The 22,468-nt window shown below is 38.5% G+C and overlaps 1 protein-coding gene across 1 annotated transcript in view; it reads right to left on the reverse strand.

Moving 5' to 3' along the window:
- The window catches only part of KCNQ5 (potassium voltage-gated channel subfamily Q member 5), a 180,462-nt gene that overhangs the window by 57,262 nt on the left and 100,732 nt on the right, over positions 1-22,468 (reverse strand). Inside the window, exons 7-8 of the mRNA XM_077770354.1 lie at positions 17,416-17,510; positions 4,390-4,610 (exon numbers count right to left, since the gene is read on the reverse strand). Coding sequence (XP_077626480.1) covers positions 4,390-4,610; positions 17,416-17,510 — 316 coding nt within the window. The remainder of the gene's footprint in view (positions 1-4,389; positions 4,611-17,415; positions 17,511-22,468) is intronic.

Below are 22,468 nucleotides of genomic sequence, written 5' to 3' on the forward strand. Positions count from 1 at the left end.
CGGTGGCAGGGAGAAAGAAGAAATGAAAGAGGGTTAAAGGGGAATTGGTATGACATCTGGGAGCACATCTACAAATGTGTCCTAAGAGAAGACTGTGAAATTAGGCTGCCTGGATGTGTGCTGTGGCTCCCTTGCTTATATGTGTTAGTCTTTGGACAAATTATTCACCTTCAAGTCTCAGTTTCCTCATCCATAAAATGGGGATAATAATGTACTTATTTCATAGAGGTATTGGAAAAACCGAATGAAATAATAGAACTAAAGCACTGAGAACATTGCCTGCTACAGAGAAAGATACAATAAATGTTATTTTTATCATCATTATTTTATATGTTGAGAAAAATATGATTTCTACCCTACCTAATTTTTAAAAGTTTTATTTCAAAAGTAAAACTGCATATATATTTACAGTGTAGAACATGATGATTTGATATACATCTACACAGTGAAATGAAAGTGTGGTATAATTATATAATGGAATATTATTCACCCTTAAAAGAGTATATCTTGTCATTTGCAACAAAATGGATGAAACTGGAGGACATTAAACTGAGTGAAATAAGACAGACATGGAAGGAAAAAAACTGCATGATTGTACTTATATGTGGAATCTAAAAATGTCATATCCTACTTACTTTTAAAAATTATATGAAGAAGCTTAAATACTATTGATTGATCAATAGAAAATTTCAACCTCTTATTATTGGAGTTATAAACTAAAAATATTATTCATATCATATTAGTCAAAATAAATTTGCTATGGCAATACCACACCAGTCCCTTATAGTTTACTTTCTTCCTTCTGCCGTATGTAAATTTCTGGCTTCAACATCTGCCTATTACTTTCCACTTCTCTGGTATACATGAATGTGGAATATTGGAAGATAATTATGCCATTTTTAAGTGCAATATGTAAATTTCAGAAAAATTTCAGCAAGAAAGCCTAACATGGGATATTTAGTAACTTTTGTAAGAGTCAATAATTATAAAAATAATATAATCTCTAGTAAAGGGTATCAGATTCGGCAGGAATTATTAAATTACAGATTAACCCTGTTGTCTTTGTTTTTCCATGATACTATCTTTTAGTTAGTATTTCCCAAATGTAACTGAGTTACTAACTTAAAGGCCAATTGGAATTTTCATTATTCTTTCTGTTATTCATCCAATCTCCCTGAGCTGTTCATGGGCAATGAAATGCCTAAAATATGTACAGGAAGAAGAGAAGTAGAAGAAAAGAGTCTCAGAAGTGAATGAGCAAATAGATCTGGAATAATTGGGAGTTAGCTGTGGTGTTATATATTATTTTCTATGGGTAGTAAGTGGTTTTCAGACATACTAAAAACCGGGAGAGACACTATAAATAGAAATCTATAATCGACGTCTACATTTTATTTCATAGTTACTTCAGGGTTTTTTTTTTTCCCCGTATAAAAAGAAGCTTCCATTTTCCAAGCCCTAACATTGAGTTAAATCAGAGGTAAAGATTCAGGACTACTGGAGAGAAAGGGGAGTCAGGAGTCATGATCTTCTGCAGGTGGGGAGCCAACCAAGCTGCTTCCACAGAACAGCAGTCAGGCCTCCTGTCACTTAGGGAACTCAGAACCAATTGAGCTGGGCATCAACCAGGGAAAACCAATTCCCTTCTAACCAAACAACTGTACTTGTATGAAATGGTGCAGAAAACGGATGGCAGGGGCCTTTCCAATTTGTTATCTGTTAGTGAATAGGACTTCTGTTTCTGTCTGACCTCTGAGACATCTTTGCAGTACCTGAAATACTGTGATGGATAGTGCCGACTCCAGAAGTCTTTGAAAAATGTTTTCCCTCTGGCCAAACATACAAGTAGAATTCATTTTCCATATTCAGAATCCAGATCCTATTGATTTTATATTCAGATGTGCTTAGCGAACCATCAGGACCTTACAGCACAAAGGATATTTTTTGAGGCCCCCCATTGGAAGAGTGTGTACCGTGGGTCATGCATGCATTTCTAGCACAGTGTGAGTCCAGGATTAGGTTTGAAGATATGGGTTGTCCAGGGATGCTATGATGTGGGTGAGCAGGTGCTCTGTTACCGGCTGAATTGTGTCCCTCCAAAATTCATATGTGATTCTATTTGGAGATGGAAGTCTTTAAAGATACAATTAAGTTAAATGAACTCCATAAGGTGTGTGGTAATCCAATCTCACTGGGTCTTTAAAAGAAGAAGAAATCTGGCCACAGACATGCATGGAAGGAAGAGGAAGTGAAGACACATGGAGAAGGTGCCCATCTACAAGCCAAGGAGATTCTCAGACTTCTGGCCTCCAGAACTGTAAGAAAATCAGTGTCTGCTGTGTAAGCCACCTCCGCTGTGCTACTTTGTTATGGCAACCCTAGAGCCTAATACAGCTCTATTTGCAGTATGTTAAACTTCATTAGATGATTCGTGTCCATGCTCAACAAAGGCTGGTCCCCAGCACTAAGACAAGGTGCTCTTTCTAGCTCTTGGCAGTTGGGGAGTGGGAATCAGCCCAAGGAGAGGGATTTGGTGACCATGACCTAGACCAAGGGCCCTTAGAGGTGGGGAAGGGGAGAGGACATTATGTGAAAAGAAGGCTCAATTTTTTTTTAAATAGAAAATCATCCTTTGCTTTCTTTTACAAAAGCTTTACATGTTCACTGTAGAAATAGTGGGAAATACAGATAAAAAAATGAACAAACAAAATGCAACTATGATCTCACCACTTGGAGGTAACTGTTCATACGTTGTTGTAAATCTTTCCAGACCTTTTCCTATAAATACATGAATTTACACACATACACACACAGAAAAATGGAATAATTTGTTGTTTTATGACCACCTTTCCAGGTCAATAATTTTTAAATTATTGAAAATAGTATCATTTCTAATGTCTGATATTATCCCATTGTATTGATTATATCCTAGAAGTGAAATTGGTGGGTGGGATGTGTCCAAGCCTAGGCATATGTACAGGCTTTTGATACATGTCACCACATCGCCTTCCAGAAATGATGCATCCATTTATATTCAGAAAATCTATTTTGAGTGCAACATAAAGCCCTGTAACGGGTTACTCTTTACTCAGCTGTTCATGGGCATTCAGCCAAATTCTTAGGGAGGAGAATGTGGAAACCAGAGGACACCGAAAATCTGTGTCGCCAGTGACTCAGGACACTCAAAGGCTTGATGGGGGAGTGTCCAGTGCTGGTTGAGGGGGCATTTCCTACCTTGGCAGAGTGACAGGCAGAGTGGAGCCTGGCAGGATCAGTACGTCCTGCGGCCAAAAGGAAGCCGCAAGCTCCAGTGGGAGAGGCCGCGCGGGGTGTCTACTGAGAGAGCATGGCGTCCGTGGAGTTATGGAGAATGAAGAGGTGTGAAGATGGACTCCTGTTGCTCACTTGAAAGTGGGGTCATATCCCTGGAGGTCTCTGAATGGGCTGGGAGGAACCCTTGGGCTGAGGTTCCAGGGATTTTACCAGCAGGGAGCCTGAGATCACTGAGATTATGACCCCTGGTTGTTAATTTTATCCCTCAGGCTTTCAGGGCCTGGGAAAATACAGGTTATACCAGGGAACGAGTACAGAAGGCCCAATAGTCTTTGCAGTTTTTATGCATTAATGGAAGATGCTGTTTGACTTTGGTTCTTTGCCCAGTATAAGAGATCCCAGGGGGGCATACTTAAAAGGAAAACCAAGCTAATCTTAAATGAAAAAGGAACTATTTTATTTTATAAACATGAAAATTATACGGCACTCAATAAAATGTGTTGGCAAGTAAACTTCTGACACATTGTATGATAAATAAAGTAGGGTAGTTCCTCTTGGGGGAAGAACTTGAATTCTACTTATCATTAGATTAAGAACTTTCGACAGGAATCTTTCTAGGGAAGATAAGCAGTGGTCTCTGATTTACTGGTGGATAGAGCATAGTAGAAAAGGGAATAGCACCTTCATTGTTGTCCAGAAAGGTATTGTTACCTTCCTTATTGTGTTTCAAGACATTCACAGAGCACCTGGTCATCTTTGGGCCATGGACCTTTGCTGGTCAGACATAACCTATACATGAGAAGGACAGTCACGTTGATCTTGATATGGATTTTGAGAAAGAATAGTGTGTTGTAGATAAGAGTGAAGAATTAACAGCATTTTGTTTGACTTCTTTGAAATGTAGATTTAGCTGCCAAAGTTGCTCCCCAAAGTAAACTTATGTTCTGTACATTTGCCCAAGGCAATGAATAAATTTCCAATAAAACAAACAAACAATTCTTTCCTTGGGGTTGTTTTCTTCTATCTTCGAGTGGTACCACGGAGAATTAATTACTTCATAATCTTGCTCACGATAGCTTATCCAATTAAACACAGTTATGGAAAAACAGGGCTTACCGTCTATCACTGGTTTAGGCTGAGAACTTTTGAGGCGCAGCGAGGGCCGGAAGCGGGTTCGGTCGTTGAAGCTCCAGCTTTTCTGCACCTTGGTGGGGCTGCCCTCGGCTGTGATGTCGGCGCTCGGGGACCTCCTGTCACCTACTGAGGCTTGTCTGCTCTTAATACTCTGGCCCCTTGGGCTAGCCATGCGAACTCGCTCCTTAAAACTTAGCTTCTGACTGTGGACAACAGAGGCATGATTATTCCATTTCAAGCAATCTCTTCCACTCCACTGGGTAAATATTTTGTTGAAACTGTATATTATATTTCAGTAGTGTTTTCAGCGAATAGGAGCACAGCAATACATCCTCCCCTTATTGAAAATCTGAGCTTTAGTTAATCTCTCTGTTTGCATTTATTTGAACTCAATCTCACTAGACAGGTATGCACACCCTTCCTGGATTCCTCATAGAAAGGACTGAGATCAGGCACGGTACTTTGTACACAATTACACTGGAAACAACCAAGAACTGGTTCGGTGTTTGCCTTAGAAACAGATTTTAGCTTTAACCTCAACTTATGAGATTAAAAAAAGTTATTTTTTATTTGGGAGAATATCTCTTTGTAATTTCTAAGCATTTCTACAGGGATGACAGTTACATATACATATATATCTACATTTTGCATGCATTTCATATTGCAGGCAAGATTATGATATCCATAAATTCATGCACTCTCATAGCAGTTGGTAGTACTGCATACATAATATTAAACATACAACACTTAACACCCATTTCTTTTATGCTTGCATTCATTCTTGTGAGACAAAAACCACACAATGTAGAACAGCCCCAACATATAATGAATGTGATGACTGATTAACGGAATGAGATGTTATGTTCACTAACACAATTTCCTGCTATTAAACAGGTTATTGATTTGCTGTGGCAGCTACTGGTAAATTATATTTGTTCAGACATTCAGTTCTCAGATGCCAGCTAGGACTGAAATGCTGTGTGTTGATCAAGGAAGCATCAACAACAGCAACAAAATCCAAGGTGCATCTCCATGCTTTCCTAATCAAAAGATGTAGTGTGATGTGGTGGGGAGGGCAGGTTGGAATCAAAGAGACTTGAGGTCTGGAGTCCTCAGCTCTAACATAAAGATGAAAGCAGCAACGTTGCTAAGGGATTTTTGTGGGAATCAAATGAACTGTAGGAAGTGTTGGGTATCCATTTTGTTTGTGTTCTTGTTTCATTTCTAAACCACCCTTACTCACTAGAAAGTGACACTGTTATCCAGTTAGAGGCCCGGGACTCTTCAGGCTCTGAAGAAATGAATGGTAAAGGGTCTGAGGGTAGTAACTTGGAGCAGCCACTCCGAGATGCTGAGATCGCAGTCATGCTGCAGCCTTTGTGGGGCATGAAGGAGGCAGTGTTCTCATGGACACGGATTATCTGAGACGAAGTGGAGCCCTTGTTTTTTTCCACTTACCGCAATGTCCACTGTCCCCAGCTGCAGCATGCCAACAGCAAATGTGTTTAGTGGATATGTGTTTTGTAGCTAACAAGAAACAGTAACATTTATTTTTCCATGCCTAGTTGCTTAACAAATGATATTCTAAAAAGACACCACATTTTATGTGTTTACATGAAAACAAATCAAATAATGAACTGCGGTGATCAGAAAGTCCTGGTAACAATAAACAAGTTGACCATGCAGCTGACAGCCCCCTCTGAAATGCAGACAGAGCTAAGTCCAGCGTGACTAGCTGAAGGCACATGCAGAGAACAGGCCGGGCAGTTTTGTGATGGGGTCAGGTGGGTTCAAGAGTTCTTTAAAACAATCCCATCAGTCAAAGGCTTTCTCTGTACTTGACAAATGCATGATTAAATGATAGATCACATTTAACAACAGCAACAATAACATATAAAACTGCATCTTTTTATGCTTGGGTTAGGTTCTTCATGTCATCCCAAACCTTTAGATTATTTATACAGATCCTCAAAGGGATAGGGCCGAAAATGTCTACTCTTCTCAAGTTCGTTCTTTCTTTCTTTCTTTCTTTCTTTCTTTCTTTCTTTCTTTCTTTCTTTCTTTCTTTCTTTCTTTCTTTCTCTCTCTCTCTCTCTCTTTCTTTCTTTCTAAATAGTAAAAATTTTGTATCTCTTCAGTTTCAGCACATCTGTTCCATCATTTAAATTTATGATGATAGGGTTCAGGAACATATGCTCAACTCTACACCTTTTTTTTTTATGTTTTTTAAAATTTATTTCTGAGAGAGAGAGACAGCAAGAGCAGGGGAGGGTCAGAGAGAGAGGGAGACACAGAATCTGAAACAGACTCCATCCAGGCTCTGAGCTAGCTGTCAGCACAGAGCCCAACACAGGGCTCGAACCCACAAACTATGAGATCATGACCTGAGCCAAAGTAGGACGCTTAACCAACTGAGCCACCCAGGTGCCCCTCTACACCTTTATTTCGATTAATGAATGGCTCAAGTTTACATAGTTATCATTACAAGTGTTCTCACTATACTTTATCTAACTGATTATCTTTTCTGGGATTAATAGATGCTAATTACTACAGAAGGCTATTTAGTTAATTTCAAATTATTTTCTCAATCTTTAAAGATTTATCACTTTCTTATACCAACTAAATGAAGAGGAAACTGATAAAAATATCATAAAACCATTTAACATGAAATTTAGTTTCTCCTTTTTAAAAGTTTCAAAATCTGAAAAAGTAAAAAAATCTAAAATAAGCATCAGCATCACACCTGGCATGGTTTCTGTTCAGTTTTATTTATTTATTTTTTAATAGTTTATTGTCAAATTAGTTTCCATATAACACTCAGTGCTCATCCCCACAAGTGTCCTCCTCCATGCCCATCCTATCTACAGTTTTAAATATTTGAAAACAATTACTTCCATGAAAATAGTTTTTAAAAATTGCCCCTGTGAAACATTTTGATATCATCTCTAATAATTAATGGAAGGTGAAAATAATATGAGTCTCTGAATCTTAGTACTATTTAAAGCACTTAAAGTTGATATAAATGAGTTCTAGGTACCATTTCCCTTTTTGCCCTTCTGAACTGCATGAATATTTATTTACCAATGTCTATATTTAAAAAATCAAAATTATTTTAAAGTGAATTCAACATATTACATATGAAATTAGAAAAAAAGGATGTAATGTTTTCATTTTCTCTTTTGACATAATTGTATGAAAGTTAAGAATAAGATCTTAATCCAGAACTTTTTAACCAGGCAAAAATTTTGTTCTCCAAAGCAAAGAGCTGTTCTTACAAAAGCTCACTTTTGTTAGTTTTTCTACTTTTTTTCCCTTTGGAAATCAACAGAACATTTCGATTAAATGACTATTAACCTGATTAGATGAATGTTATTGAAAATGCACACTGATTAAAAATATAAACTCTTTGCTGGTCCATTGAAGTTTGCATTATTTTCCTGCTTTTTTGTCACATCTATAAACACATTTTTTTTGAGGAAGATTTATGAAACAATATTTTTAGGAAGACTTGTCAAAGATTATTCCCAGGAGACCAACAAGGCAGTCTTTCTCTGGAGAAAGTAACCAAAAGGACATTGTTGTCATGGATTGCGGCATCTTTTGAGTATGCAGCCCCAGCTGAGGACTATACAAGTAAAGCCTGCACAACTACCGGAATTCTCCCCTCTCTAGGAACCAGATGAACAAGTTACTCAAATGGCCCAACATGCAGGCTACTACCGGATGTTCCCTGCCAGGGAACTATGTGGCATTACTGTAACCCCACAGTAATCCTCTTAGACCTAGAATGCTATAGTTCTTGTTATCCTTAATTAGGGTTTTAGCCCTTCATGGGATAAGCAGTCTACAAATTCTCGCCTCAGGCACAATATGGCAACTGAGCCAAAACCATCCAGCGCGTGCGTCAGCTCAGCAGTTGTCCTACCACAAGGGGGCGCCAAGGGGCTGACTGCCAGTGCTGTGCGGGACCCTGCCTATTTGTCCCTGGGGTAGAATATCAAAGCAGGCAACAGGCAAAAAAGGAAAATTACAAGCGAGTTGAAAACCTCATTCAAGAAGTCCTTAGGAAGAGTGAGTCTCTGAGCAGAGCTCAGGTAAGATGGCGGTGTAACCTGGTCATGCACCTGAGGTTAGTTGGCATTCTCAAATTTCATGTCAATAGCCGGGATGCTGGGTACCTCTGCTTCCGTGAGGTGTACATTCTGAAGAGCTTCTGCTTACTACTACAGAACTTACTAGGAGTGAGGGAAATAGAGCAGCACATTACTAAGCATTTCACCACCATGAAAGTGCTCAGGGATTTCTTTTTATTTTTAGAACAACAAAGCCATTGGCTTTATTGTTTGTTTTTCAAATATAAGCATACAAACTAAGCAGTAAGTATTATGGAGCTTAATCATGCTGCTGGAAATATAACCAGTGCTGTTAATGGTTAGGTTGAAATAACTGGATGTGAAACAGGGCATTACAAACGATGGTCGTATCTGTGTTAGCATCTGATTCATATGAAAATTAAGAATATAAATATTTTAGAATATAGCAACCCTTGTAATAAATAGCAATGCAACAGCATAGAAATTAGGGACAAAATATTTAAGAACTTAAGAAAGAACAAATATTCATAGGAATCAATGAAGTTGATACCATTAATTGCTTTGAAATATTAAAAAAAGTTCTTGATTTGTATAAGAGACCTGCAGTTACAGTTAAAATTGGTAAATAAGTGTCAGAATACATGCTCAGAAAAAGTCAGAAGATTCTAGGTCACTAGCTTGTTAAAAAAAAAGTTTCTTACTGTAAGTCCTATGATGTGTTTTTAAAAGACTAAATCATTTTTCTCTATCAATAAATGAGAACAGAAGGAGAGACCATTTTCAAAAGATTATTTATGAAACAATCTAACATTTGCCCATAAGGACATAAGTTGATTATGCTGAAAAAAGAAGTTTGTCTTACTTAGTTTAACAACACATGCAGATCATTCATTGCACACAGAAGAAAAAATGTAAATAATGGAAAATAAATGCAGAAGAAATATAAGAACACACAGTCTTTTCTGTCAGCATTCTAGAGTTCTCTCCTAAGAACCATACATCTCAGAACCTTATGAAGCCAACCACGTAGGAGCTATTTGGACAGAGCACTCAGTGGATCACAGTACAAGATGGTAACATAATAAAAGAATATCATTTATGCTTTTAACTTTTAAGACCTGCATCCTTGTAACAGTCTCACAAGAACCTGTTAAAGCAACTTTAGATAGTTTACTAAGAAGTCTGACACGATTCTATTTAAAGTCTATGAACTGTGATCAAGGCAGCTTAACTATGGAGCAGGCACATAGCCAACAATTGTTGACTAAGGAGACAGGGTAACAGAGGCAGTGAAATTTACAGATCATCCCTAAACCTCTACTGGCATGATCTATTGTCGTAGCAATGTCGTAGCAATAAAAACCTAGTAGGCAGGAAGAAGTAAGCGCCTTTTTGTGGCAGTGTGCACTCAATGGCTAATTGACTTCCTTGTCCAGGAGGAAAGGAGGAGGACATAAAACCTCAAGGTGAGAATACTGGATTCATCTGGTTAGATGGGTTTACAGGCAAATCTATTTTCTGACGGTGACAATCTGTACTAAAACGGAAAACTACCCAGTTTAAAAAATGAGTTGGAAAAATTCCTTAATGGGATGATTAATTGCAATAAAATGAATAAACATATTCACCACATATGAGATTTGAATTGTTTTAGTGGGAAGACAGAGGACAACAAAAGAATAATTAAATGATGCTAAACAGCTTTCATTTATGGTCTAAGTAAATGAAGAACAGAGCAGCCTCCATTGACACTAAGAGTACTCTGTACCTGACCCTGTACCAGTCAAAGGGACATGATTTTAACTGTTGTTCAGCTGAGCTCTTCTTGAGACTGGGGGTTTGTATTCTAAAGAAAAATTTTGGACCTGTCACAAACAATGCAAAAGCATCGTGGAACTGGATGTTTTTCCCTAGCTGAAGGCATCGTAGATAAATTTTGTCTAAACATACCCTAACTTTTGTGTAGAAAGTCAAAATCTCTCACAAGAATATCCTAAAGCAGGGAACCTCGTTAACTATGGGGGTATATGAATGTGTGTGATGCCTCACTACATCTTGCAGAGAGAAAAGCTTCTCTGTGTTTGGCCTGGTCATTCAGAGGTAACAAATGTCAGGCACCTGGAGAGAGTTATTGGCTACTGGACTAAACTTATCTACACTTGAATTACTCCCAGTTCTTAGCACAATGAAAAACCCTAAGGAAAGATTTAGGTGATTCTAGGCTCTGAGATATCTGGAAGATAACAGAGTGGCCTGAAATTTCTCTCTTCTACTTCTCTGAATCACCATCAATAACACTGTGGCCCCAAACACAGTGAAGGACTTTGTACTTGGGTGGTGTTGATCAATCCATTTGAAACTTGGACAAGGATTATTATTAGTCTAAACCCAGATCTGCTCTCTTCCAAGAAACAATCTGTATTCTAAATGTATTTTCTTTCGTTCGGATTTTGCTTGGGTGAGGGCAAATTTGTTTTTCTTAAGAAGGCACTGTTGCTGTTGTTAATACAATAGTCTTTTTGCATTAATTATGCAGTATTGTAAATTCCATTGCCTACGGAACACAACAAGGTGAAAGCTAAAGTCATGTTACACTGGGAGCTTCAGCTTGTTTCCTTCAGATTGAAATGTTTTAATTTTTTAATTTTCTCTCTTTTTATGTATTTCTTCTTTCTCATTTTTGTTAGCGTTTTTCTTTATACACTACTTGAGGTCAGGAACATTTTATTACTCCATCCAAGAATTATATACTGAGCACATTCTCTGTTCTCTGTCATAGCTTTACACAGGGTAATGGGATCCATAATTGGGGGGTAGGAGATCTAAGTGTATGAAGTACGAAGTATGCAGTAAGGCATGCATGCTAAACAGTAATAGAGGACATATTTCACTGTGCTTTTCCAAATGTCCACTACAGTGAGAAGCAAGAAATCTCTGTGTAACATGGCTCAGTGTTTCTGGATATGTTCAAACCTAAAGGTGAGTTATTGCTGACATCCTCAGTCATGATTATGTACAACAAATTTTAACGTTTTAGGTAGATGCGAACGAACATCATGAAATGTAAAAAAATTTGGTTGATGTCTTTTTGAATCATGACAGCGGACTGGGAAGTTCCTTTTTGGAGTGAGGAGCTGAAGCTCAACAGTTACACTTTAATTTTGTCTTTACTTTCTGCCTCCGTGGTAACATTGGGAAAAAGTGCAAAATCCTGTATCAGCCCCAGGGGACCCTTCCCTCAAGACTGCCATAAAGGGTCACACTTTTGTAAGCATTTCCACACAACTCACAAATTTCCCTTTTAGGCATCAATAGCTCTGTCCTGGAGGATGAAACCAAGACAGGTGACCTTACTCTCACGCAGCTGTGGAGTTTTTGCAGAATCTTGGAGTTTCTGCCTTTAGGATTTGGAGATAAATTACCCTTTGCAAGTGGATATCTCCGAAAACAAGGGAAGCTTTTCAGATATCATCAAATAGACTAAAAGAGCTTTTAATGGCAATGATTCATTTTGTGTAAAATCTTCACGACAGAAGGATGGTGGGGTTTGTATAGAGTGTAGACAAAAGAGGACTAAAGGGTCAGAACTGGTCAGCCTGACTCTTCTGGAGTCTATACAAAGAATGTTCTGAGTCTATTGACCAGAACCGCTGTTTGAGCAGAAATATCTCTAAAGTGGAGAAGACCAAATCTTGGGGCTACTAAAACTTTCTGGAACTATCACCCAGGAATATCCAATGACCTCCGCTTTAACTCCTTGTCTACCAAGGAAGAGAAGGGTGTTTACTGCCACCCTGGTGTAGGTTTACTGCAAAGGAGTGTTGTGGATCCTACCACATCTGTCTCCCATGATGAGTGCATTTATGTTTTGGCTTGTGAATCTTTTTAGGTGTTAATTAACATAATGCAGAATTGGATGACCCAGAGTCGTATCACCCCAAGTGAACTTTCGAAACTAGTTTCAGTATTGCATACATGTATTATAATTAATGTCATTAGTAGGACAGTACAAAAGTAAAGGAATGATCTCTGGACTCCCATTGGCCTCCACCGAGGGGCCAATTCTGCGCAGGGTGTTGGGGGAGATGCCTGTGTTCCCCTAATACTGAAACAAATAGCAGTGATAGGAAAAAGTGTTTTCTTCTCTGCTTCCAGGCACCTGGGTTTCTCTGCTGGTTCCGCTCCGCCACTCCTCACGCCATCACTGCCGAGATCCACCTGGCTCTGTCCTTGGAAGCTTTGCTCCCTTTTTCAGACCCTTCCTGGCACTTACTAACACAGAATAAAGTGTTCTCTTTCACCTCCTCTTCCCCTTGTGTCTAACTCTCTGCTCTTTAATCTGGTAAAGCATTTCCTTCAAAAGCATGAAAGAATGACCATAAATTACTTGAAGTTTCTGGGAGGATTATCTTCTTCTTAAAGGATGTAGGCGAGGGTGGGGGAGCTCTTCTCCTCAAGCATTTCACCCGACTCAGCCTCAGTGCTTAATGAGCCAGAGATGTCACAGAAAGATTGTTCCTACCTCCTATACACAGTGTTCCTTTTGCCAAAAACACCCAATTTCTTATTCTAAAAGAAGGACCCTGATGAAGGGGAATATATCTTACACTGCTTCCTGGAATTTGAATACTTGGGTAAGACTTCTCTCTGAGAAAATGGTAGCACGAAATAACCAAAAGCCATAGTTATTATGTTTCCCCAAGAATGTTCTATGCCCTGCTGATTGTAGAAAGCAGTGAGTGACTTAGGGAGACACTTATGCTTCCAAGGGAAAAAAAGAATCGGTGAAATAGCAACCTTTGCAGGCAATATTGTGAAAGGTCACTTGTAATCACTTTGTATTTGTTGATCAATTTTACTCACATGAGACACGTTTAAAATATCTGTTAGGCATCAGATTTGTAAACAAACATGTAGCAGAAGAGAAATCACAAACCTGCTTGATGTTTCCCCTTGTTCTTTCCTTCAGGTGCGTGCAGGCAGAAGAGAAATGATGATAAACTGGTGAATACATTTATATCACTTGATAATGGCCAAGTTGGAGATTGGGGAATAAAGTTACCTTGAGTATTTCTTTTCAAGCAAGATCCATAGAAGCAATAGTCTTTATAATAAGTGTACCCAAGTGTTAAACATCCTTTTTTTGTGCCACAGACCTGAGCTGGCATGTTTACTTAGCAAGACCAATAGTGCCCACATGTGACCCAAAACTACAGACCTCTTTATTAGCTAAAGTTATCCATCCACAGTTAAGAAACAGAGGTTCTGATCTAAATGGCATTGGCAAAGACTCTTAGAATGGTGCTGGTAACACTGTAGCTCTAGTCCTGTGCTTCAGGCAGACTTTTGAGTTCCTAAATCTGGATTCATTAATAGGTGACTGTGGCCTTGTACTTCAATCACTTATTGAGGAAGATTTTGTTTTCATATTGTATACCGAAGGAATTCTCTTGGAGTAAATTGGGCACATAGGAAGTTAGTCGATCACAACTCTCCTAGCCTACTGTTGGATGGCATTTTTAATAATCTATCTTAGCAAATTCAGGTCTGTGCAACATGGTGTAGGGGCCCTACTCTTTTGAATGAGCTGTGTGTCCTTGGGCAAGCATCTTACTTTCTTGTAGGTCCTGGTTTACTTATGAGTACATTGAAGGCGTTAGATTAGATAATGTCTAAATTCTGACTTTGTAAGGTATCATATGGCATCCTTGGAGCTTGATAATTCCCCATAGCTTCATAAAATATCAGACGCATTCCCGAAAAGAGCATATTTACCTGTGTTATATACACTTTACATAGCCTTCTTTTTCTTTGAGAAGAAAATCAAGAAAAAATATGTTCCCGCTGTAAATCCTTCTGTTATTAAAACGGAACTTTGAAGTAGCAACTGCTATGACCTTGAAAACGTATGTGAAACCAGTCAGACCAGAAAGGAGGGAGTCAGAAACTGCTGGGTGTATCCTCGGCATGTTTGGATGAGTGTGGCATGCCCCTCCCTCTCCTGAACATTTGTCACATCCCTCTTCCATCCTACTCCCTGAAATGAGGGTGAGAAGCCAAAGCATCTCATTTTATCTCTAAAACTGCTGGGAAGAAGAGCTTGAGTTCGTGTTTTTTAATGATAACAATATCATTGATGATGATGCTATTGATAGTATGATCTCTCTCCCCTGACCATCTGTTTAAAACTGCAGTCTCTGATGTCCCCTAAATTCTTTCCCTACTTTACTTTTCTTCTTAGCACTATTGCCATCTAATCTATTCCATGTTTTATTTGTTTGTTTTCTCTTCCCAGTGTCCCTTGAATATATATTCCCTGTAGCCTGAGATTCTAATCCGTTTGTTTGTTTGTTTTCTTTCACTGCTCTATTTCTAGTGCCTGGAACAGTGCCTTGCAAAATAAGAGGTGCTCAATGAATAGTTATTTAATGAATGCATGAATGAATGAATGAATGAATCATTTCTTCCTTCAGAAGTTCTTAAACTCTGAATGTTATAAGAAATATACTATGTAAATAAAAAGCTTCAGTCTGTTTCTCACATCACTCTGCACTCAGTAAGCCAGTTAATTATAAATGTGAAAATATCCCTCTGAGTTATTATAAATTACTCTCTTCACAGATCTACAAACTTGAATAAAGCCGGTTTGCTTTCTAAAGCAAAGGTTCTGAACTTGGCTTCAGGGAGTCTGTGAATACACTAAAATGGTAGGCAAAGTTTTGATTTTTTGTGCATTGTTGAATATTTTTTGTGGGAAAAAAACATAATTATGATCATGTTCTCAATGCTTTAACAAAAACAACAATGATAAAGATTAAGAACCACAGAATTTGGAGCAATAATGTGTCACTAAAGGGAGAGATGTTAGGACATCCAGGTTCCCATGAACTTCGCCAGTGACTGTTGTGTCATTCTGGGCAAGTACTTGTTATTCAATAAATGGGGCTGAGATTCAGAGGTTAATGGTGGGGAGGGTGTAGGGTGAGGATTATGAGGGGGATGGTGACAGCCAGAGTAGAACAGGATGAATACAAGTGTTTGCATAAATTCTCCTCTACACTCCCTGCCCCATTTAAAATGGAAGGTATCAGAGGAAAAAGAAAAATTATGTCAGCAAAATAATAGTTTATGCACTGGGAGAATTTGACTCATTATTAATTTTTTTCTAAGCTTCAGCATGATCTTAATCCAAAAACTTCAGGAAGTAGAAAGCCAAATTATCACATGATAAGAGACCACTCTCTGCTGTCACTTGAAAACCTTATTTTGTTTTTTTATACTAGCCTTACTCTTACACATTCACCTAGAAACCTTCATGAGTACAAGAAATGCAATTTCTATACAATTCCCATTTCTGATTCATACCCTCAAGGAATAGATAGTATGGGTTATGTCCCTTTTTGTTTTTAATACCACAACTTTGAAAGAGTCTCATACTCAATAAAAGAAATTCAGCTAAATCTTAAGATCTACATGAAAGGACAATTCTCATCCATGCATTCACTCAACAGTATCCACACGTCTATCCTTGCTAAGGTTCTATCCCTTCTAAAGCCTGGGGTCCTATGGAAGGTTTTGACTCCAACTTCTAAGAGACATGTCCTATCAGAGCTTAGATGTTATCTAGCTCACCTTTAGTCCTTCACTTGGTGGATGGGAAAACTGAAGCCCAAGGAAGATTAGGGAAGCAATGTAACAGATCCTGACAGTAACAGATCTACAGCTTGTTGACAGCGTGCACTCTGAAGCATCACAAACCTCCTTCGACACTGAAATTCCAGGCAACAAGTCATGGAGTTTTCCCCAGCTGATTCCTCTTCCACGTCAAGTAAGAAAGAGGTTTTTCTGACTGAATCACAATAGTTAGACCTATTGGACCCGTTTAAGCCACTAGGATCAAGGTTTTGTTGGACTATGAAGGGAAACAGCAAGTGCTCAAAAATACTAAGTCAGATAAGCACTTTGATAACTTTTGAACAATGTGGACTGTTGTAATCAAGCTGGGTGACACACAGAAAGCCTTTCCTTTGACTTCGTTGCTTTGCTTGTTTCACTGATTTCTTTAATTAGAAGGTGATTATGATTTACTATGTTCTGCTAGTTGAACTGGAGTCTAGGATTTCAGGAGTAAGGTTTTTTGTTTTTTGTTTTTTAATTAAAGATCATTGTGGTAGCCATTAGTGCTGTTCACAAGTTTTCTGGTTCTCCTCTCTATTTTAGGCACAAGGTAAGATTGCACTTTCCCATTCCCTTTGAGTTGAGGAATGGCCAGGCGATTTGTTTTGACCAACAAATGTGAATGGAAGCCATATTACTTCCAGATTTTGAATGTATATTTCAAATTTTAATCTGATTGGTACCATGGCCTCACTGTACATTATAATCCTATTAGGACTCCAGCTCTTCTTTTGCTACTGATAGTAGTTTGATCAGCAAGTGAAAGCTCAAGAACCATCCCGCCAGGGGATCCAGATGAAAAAGGACTTCGTGCAAAGACACATTGCTCTCAAAGGGCCCCCTGCTTGGGGTCAGGTATTGCATGGAGTTTAAACAGTCATTGTTTTTCAGGAACCATGGTGCTTACCTTTAGAATTCTGGTAGGTTTTATGAAATGATTTATTAGAAATTAAGCATGTAATTGTAGAAATAAATCTCTATAAAAGTTTAGATTCTTTTAATCTTTAAGTTCAGTCTGTGAATGGTGAGGAATGATCCTGAGTCCATTTAGCTTTATGCCCGAGTTGCTACTGAACAGGGCTGAATCTCTCAAAGAGCAACAGAGAATAAGACAAGCCAAAAGTCAACACGTGTGTGTGCATGTGCATGTGCGCATGTGTGTGCGTGCATGTGTATGATTTATTTTGCAAACTTGAGGAGGCTTGATGACAGCACCAGCTGTCACACTGATACCTACTTGGTGGGGCTGCAGGTGTGCAAGGCCTTCAAGTGTGGCTTCCAGGTTGCAATGGAAACAGATTTCTCATCAGCTGCATAACTACGCCAAACGCACTGCATGTAAGGATGTAAAAAACAAAAACAAAAGAGAAGAGAAAACAGAATAAAATGAAAAGGGAGATTATTAAGTTAATATATCTTAAGAATCTTTTCCTTGTCCTACTTGGCCCTGATAAATGCCCAGAGGGTGAAAAAGACTACTTTGGCATCTTCTGCCACATTAGTAGAATTGTTTGTCCAAATAATTCACACCAAAGAATAAGAGTACCATGGGGTGCCTGGGTGGCTCAGTTGATTAAGTTTCTGACTCTTGATTTCAGCTGAGGTCATGACCTTGCTGTTCATGGGATCAAGTCCCCGAGTCAGGCTCTGTGCTGACAGTGTGGAGCCTGCTTGGGATTCTCTGTCTCCCTCTCTCTCTGCACCTCCCCCACTTGTGTGCATGCATGTGCATGCTCTCTCAAAAAAAAAAGAATAAATAAACATTTAGAAAAAAGAAAGAGCCAACAATTACTTAACAAAATTGTTTCAGAAGTTAAAAAAAAAAAAAAAAAAAAAAAAAAAAAAAAAAAAAAGAATAAAAGTAAAACATGAAGCAATTTTTGAATTGGCCAGGAAAAGATATTTCTTATTTCATGTAAGTTATCTGAACATGAACATGCCTTCTGGGAACCAACTGTACATCTTTAATCACTATTTGGTAAGATAGTGGCAAAGGACTACTGAAAACACACAATGAAACTAGTAAACTAAGTAGTAAATTAATGACCACCAAAGTCATTAATGTACATGAATTAGTGTAATTCCATGATGAACTGTGTAATATTCCTAATGCTAAAAATGGAGAGAGTCGTAACAAAAAGTAGGGCTAAAACAAGATGGGGAAATGTATTCTCTAAAATATGGTTGGAAAGTTAAAAATTAATGTCACTATTGGGGCACCTGGGTGGCTCAGTTGGTTAAGTGACTTTGGCTCAGGTCATAATCTCATGGTTTGTGAGTCTGAGCCCCATGATGGGCTCTGTGTTGACACACAGAGCCCGGAGCCCACTTTGGATTCTGTGTCTCCCTCTCTCTCCGCCCCTCCCCGGCTTGTGCTCTGTCTCTCTCTCTCAAGAATAAACATTAAAAGGGGCGCCTGGGTGGCTTAGTCGGTTAAGCGTCAGACTTTCGCTTAGGTCATGATCTCGCGGTTTGTGGGTTTGGGCCCCACGTCGGGCTCTGTGCTGACAGCCAGCTCAGAGCCTGGAGCCTGTTTCAGTCTGTGACTCCCTCTCTCTCTGACCCTCCCCTGCTCATGCTGTCTCTCTCTCTCTCCTAGAAATAAATAAAACATTAAAAAAAAAAAGAATAAACATTAAAAAAAATTTAATGTCACAGCCTAAGAATATGTTTATAGCTTTTTGACGTAAAGCATAAGCTGTCTCTCTATATAATTATACCTGATATATATAACACAATGTATTTTCACCTAGTCTTTACATTCAGAGTGTGGATTAAGACTCTTATTTTGTAGAAGAGAAAGTAAAGGCTCAGGTAAATTAAGAGGTTGGTAGAGTTGAGAAAGTATCTCAGATTGCCTGGCTCTTGGTCTCAGAATCCCTCTATTGCCCTTTGCTTACTAACTTGATGACTATTGCTGCAAATTTTTCCCTGTAAAATGTCCATTTGAGAGATTGCCTGAACTTACTTTCTGTATAGATTTTAGTGAATTTTTTCCTTTGTAATAAGTCTGCAAACATTTATTTAAAAATTGTTTTTAAAGTTTATTGATGTTGAGAGAGAGAGAGAGAGAGACAGAGAGAGGGAGAGACAGAGAGAGAGAGTACAAGCAGGGGAAGGGCAAAGAGAGAGAGAGGGAGAGAAAGAACCCAAGAGGCTCTGCACTGACTGTGCAGAGCTCAATGCGAGGCTCGAGCTCATGAACCATGAGATCATGACCTGAGCTGAAACCAACAATTGGATGCTTAACTGACTGAGCCACCAGGTGTCCCAGTCTGCAAACATTTCTAATGACCAAGTGTTTACTCCAATATCCCAAGAGAAATTTTTTTTTATTACAATTCATAAATCAAAGCATTCTACTTTATGTGGCAGATTCATTTAAATGGGTCATATCCCTGCCAAATAACTATCATTCATGATTTTGAAACTTATAAGGAAGAGAACAGTGATCAATGGTCATTGATCACTTGATCAATGATCAAAACTTACAATGAAGAGAATATCATTAAATAAATGTACACAGAACAAAAAAGTTAAAAATTGACCTAATAATTTTGGGAACCTGTTTGGTGGTATCTATTAAAGCTGAATGTATATACACCCTATGATACAGCTACCTACTCCTACATATATACTCAGTAGGTATGTTTATATGCGTTCATCAAAAGATATGTACTATAGTGTTCAAAACTGCACTGCTTTCTTAATAAACTGAAGCTGGAAATGCTCAACCTCCTACTCACAGTAGAATAAAGAGGTAAGTTGTGGTACATTAACTTAGTGGAATAGTACACTATTACAATAGTAATAGCACACTGGGACTATGCTTGATGATAGACAATCTTCATACGAATAATGCTGAGTGAGAGAAACAAGACACAGAAGAGTACATGTGTAATTCCATTTCCATAAAGTACAAGCAACAGGGAAAACAAAGCTATGCTGTTAGAAGACTAGCACAGTGGTTACCCGTGAGGGACAGTAATTGAGAAAAGGTGTATAGGAGTTACTGGTTAGGTTCTGTTTCTTTATCTGGGTACTCTTTACACAGGAGTGCTCAGTTCTCTTTAGATATGTGCTGTATTCTGTATGCACATTATACTTCAATAAAATGTTCAAGAAGTGATATAAAAAAGTAGAAAAAATATACAGGAAGACCTGAGGGTATTTTTAAAAAAATATTATTAAGGAAGGTTTAAATAATTGAAGCAGGGTTTCCTTGCCTGGAGTCTTGCTCACATGGCTCATGTTGATTTATCCTACAAATCTGTGAAAAATTCTGCTAAGTATCTTGGTATCTTAAAGAGAGTAAAACAATTATCGTTTCACCTTGAAATGGTAGTTTTTGCAAATATTGTGCAAATATAATTTACAGAGTGACCTAGAGTAATCAATGAAAACACATGGATTTATTATTGCAGCTCCTTTTTTTTTGGGTTTATTTATTTATTTTGGGGGGGGAGGCGGGNGGCAGACAGAGAGGGAGAAAGAGAGTATCCCAAGCAGGCTCCACGCTGTCAGCACAGAGCCCCATGAGGGACTTGATCTGACGACTGTGAGATCATGACTCTGAGATCATGACCTGAGCTGAAATCAAGATTCAGACACTTATCTGATGGAGCCACTCAGGCACCCTTATTATTGCAGCTTCTCTATGTAGTGAGGCTCAGAGAACTTCCAATGCTTTGATAGCATAGATGGCTGGTTTCATGTAACAATTTTCATAGAAGGCATCATATATATTGAATTCAGATGCTTTGAAGCATGACCTATGTACAACTAGAAGCACACAGCAAGTCTGTGCATTATTAGATACCAGTGAAAAAAATCCCAAACAGTACAACAAAAAATGGGACCAAGATATTAACTGCCAATGTTACAAGGAACTGGGGCAAGAGAAGCCTCTTTTAGAAAATTGAAAATTTTCTTAAAAACGAGACCTGGTTTCTTGCTCTTTTTCTATCAAATTGATCTCAGTAGCTAATCTCCTCTTCCTTTCATTACTCTTCTCCTAGAAATGTCTTTTAAGTGGGAGGTACAGAGGAGCAAGTGGCATCTATATTGGAGCTGATCTTAGTTAACAATCAAGATGGACGTGGAAACTGTAACTCTATTAGTCTTATACTCTTAAAAACTTTGTCCTGTCTGTAGCTTGCTCTCTCTCCTTCTCTCTCTCTCTCTCTCAGCTAATTGCTTCAAGTACCTGAACCTCAAAGGCCATAACCATATGATCAAGTAGCTGATGTTTCTATATTTAAAGCCAAAATCACATAGTAGTTGGCATGAGAAAAATAATGCCCCAGAGGGATATAATGTACATGACATATAATCCAAAGGATAAATCAACAAAAAACAAAATGAAAGTCAAATTTACCACTTATCAGGTGACCCTGGTGCTTTAGGCAGCCAAACAATTTCAAACTTTGGTGATAACTGTAACTACGATATCGGTATAATTAAGTTTTTAGGGAGTATTTAGTTTGTATTGTCTGGAGTATTACACCTATGGCACTTGACCCTTTCTGGAAATTTTAGTTTCAGGTTACCTTCCAAAGGTATAATTGACATGGAACTAAATATTTCCAAGGTACAGAATTTAAGAAGTCAGAGAACTAAAAGATTAAGGATGAAACCATGCAATCCCTTTCTCTACCTTGCTTCTCATTAATTAAAAAAAAATTATTTATTAATTTTGAGAGAGAGAGAGAGAGAGAGAGAGAGAGAGAGTGTGTGTGTGTGTGTGTGTGTGTGTGCATGAGCAGGGGAGGGGCAGAGTGAGAGAGAGGGAGGGAAAGAGAGAATCTCAAGCAGCCTCCATGCTGTCAGCACAGAGCCCAATGTGGGGCTCCATCTCGAGAACCATGAGATCATGACCTGAGCCAAAGTCAGATGTTTAACAAACTGAGCCATCCAGGTGCCCCCGTTACAAGGTCTTTTAATTTTAAGGTTACTAATGAGAAAGCCAATGCAATTTTAACTCTTGATCCTCTGGATACATGCTGCCCAGAAGGTTTAAAGATCTCCTTTCGTGCAAGTGTTCTTTTGTTTGCAGTGCTGGGCACTTGGTAGCCCTTCTACTGTGACCACTCAGTTCTGGAGAAACACAATGTAAAATTATTTTGATAAAATCCTCCCCTTAATTTCCCTGTACTCTTTTTGAGGCACTCCTGTTGGTTGGATATTTGATCTCCCGATAAGGTCATCCACCTTTCCACCTTTCCTATTTTTTGGTCTTATTTTCTCTCTCTGTCTTTTCTTTCTATTTTCTGGAAAGTTTTCAGAACTTT

The sequence above is a fragment of the Crocuta crocuta genome, unplaced genomic scaffold (assembly GCF_008692635.1).
Source record: "Crocuta crocuta isolate KB4526 unplaced genomic scaffold, BGI_CrCroc_1.0 scaffold270, whole genome shotgun sequence".
Taxonomy (NCBI): domain Eukaryota; kingdom Metazoa; phylum Chordata; class Mammalia; order Carnivora; family Hyaenidae; genus Crocuta; species Crocuta crocuta.